General features: G+C 26.7%; 1 protein-coding gene across 1 annotated transcript in view; it reads left to right on the top strand.

Annotated features, from left to right (window-relative positions):
• The window catches only part of LOC100568546 (mucin-19-like), a 24,898-nt gene extending 22,930 nt beyond the window's left edge, over window positions 1–1,968 (top strand). The window contains exon 3 of the mRNA XM_016807981.2: window positions 1,703–1,968. Coding sequence (XP_016663470.1) covers window positions 1,703–1,855 — 153 coding nt within the window. The 3' untranslated portion in view covers window positions 1,856–1,968. The remainder of the gene's footprint in view (window positions 1–1,702) is intronic.

Below are 1,968 nucleotides of genomic sequence, written 5' to 3'. Positions count from 1 at the left end.
AAAGAACTTCACGTGCAAACTGATAAAATATGTATTAAATGTTACGATACCCGTTTAACACACATAATTTATACCTACCAATATGGCAATATGATATACATAATTGTATTCCAACGTTGTACGGTTATACTTTTATAAAACCTACATAGTTTTTTTTTATAAAACAATCGTATAATCGCGTATATATTATACACACTTTATACCCAAATGTTAATAATATTGTTTAACATAAAATGTGCAAATTCTATAAACGATTGTATGATTCATATTATAAAGCTATAATTTATAAAGGTTACTGTAAAATTATGCATAGATACCTATTTTGAAACAACATTGATTTATAGCCTTTCAAATTTTTAATACTGTAGAATATATAAATATCTTATTACAGTATGAATGCGCATATATATAATATAATAGGTACTATAAAATATGATTAATTTATCGAATAAGCCCTCATGACTCGGTGATTATTAGAAAACTCAACCTTTTTGGACACGCGTTAAAATAAATGTCGAAAGGACGTCGACCCGTTGTTTATAATATAAACCTGACACCCACATACTTTATACGGGTTACACTACTACTACACTAGCTATAACTTATATTAGTTAGACAACACCCCTATCATTAAAACTGACATAATATCAAATATCATAGTGTTTGGTTCTTGGGTATTATATAAAACCACAACAGCGTAAATCTACTACATAGGACATTAAAAATATGATTGACACACCATTTAAAATACAACATTATATTAATAGGAACACTTGCACCTGCCTAATATAACAACAATATAATTAAATTAATGTTCGTATTAAATTAATTCTTGACTCTGGTTACTATCAACATAGATTCTGCAGAGCCGAGCTCAAGACTGTAAGCCTTATAAGTACCTATAGTATGCTTAAGAGTTATCGATTTACCTACTATTATTATAAATTAATTATATTAATATATATAATGTATAAATTGCAATTTTCTGAAAAAAATTCAATAATTTATAACTGATTTTTATAGGTTAATACCTCCAGAATTTTGTTGTGATTTATATTATTTACTAATTATTATAATATTAATGGCATGATTTCCTTTCGTGTCCAGATTGCGTTGGTAAACTAGGTACAACTTAGAATAATAGTGTTATTACAATATATTTTAATTTATGTAAAAGTGTAAATAGAGGTAGGTGCTTATGAAATGTGCAATAATTATATTTTACTTTTTAAATCCATTAAAAAACAAATATTAACTAGTTTATTTATAGTTGATATGCACACAACAATGTATAGATTCCAAATAAAATATTATGAATTAAATAAATTATTTTTAAACATAATTTATTATGTTTAAAAATAATTTCACCTAAAGTCACATGCATATAATATTAGGTACCTACTTTTAAGTAGGTACCTAATATTATATGCATGTGACTTTAGGTGATAATTCATAACCATTTTGAACTTGGTAAATATGTAAGGGATTATTTCTAGAACTTATGTGAAGTTCAATTAATCCCAATAACACACTTGCACATTCTAATAAAGACGTTTAACCTAGTTTCTTTTCTTATTAGGTAAATGTACACTTTGCGTGTGTTGTAGACTTCACTTTTTTTTTACCTTCCTTAAACCTTTTATAATCACTGTACACTGTACAGGTATCTAATATAATGTATTATATTTGTTTTTTGCACTAGAATATACCTAAATTGGATGCAGTTTTCGTCGATCATTCGTCCGTTATGAAAGGTGCTATACCAGTACTACCAGTAACACTGGCATGGTTGTGTTTAGTGTTCAACGTCATTATTCCGGGAGCAGGTAATATTTATTTCAACGTTATCGAATAGTTTCTGGTCAAAAATAATTGTAGAAGATAAAAATTATTTGTGTACCCACCCATATGATAATATCAAAGTATGTAAGACATTATAGATAGGTATTAAAGCTTGTTAATAAAATA

The sequence above is a fragment of the Acyrthosiphon pisum genome, chromosome X (genome assembly GCF_005508785.2).
Source record: "Acyrthosiphon pisum isolate AL4f chromosome X, pea_aphid_22Mar2018_4r6ur, whole genome shotgun sequence".
NCBI lineage: Eukaryota > Metazoa > Arthropoda > Insecta > Hemiptera > Aphididae > Acyrthosiphon > Acyrthosiphon pisum.
The sequence above is the reverse complement of the archived record's forward strand: the minus strand, read 5'-3'. Positions and strand labels throughout refer to the sequence as shown.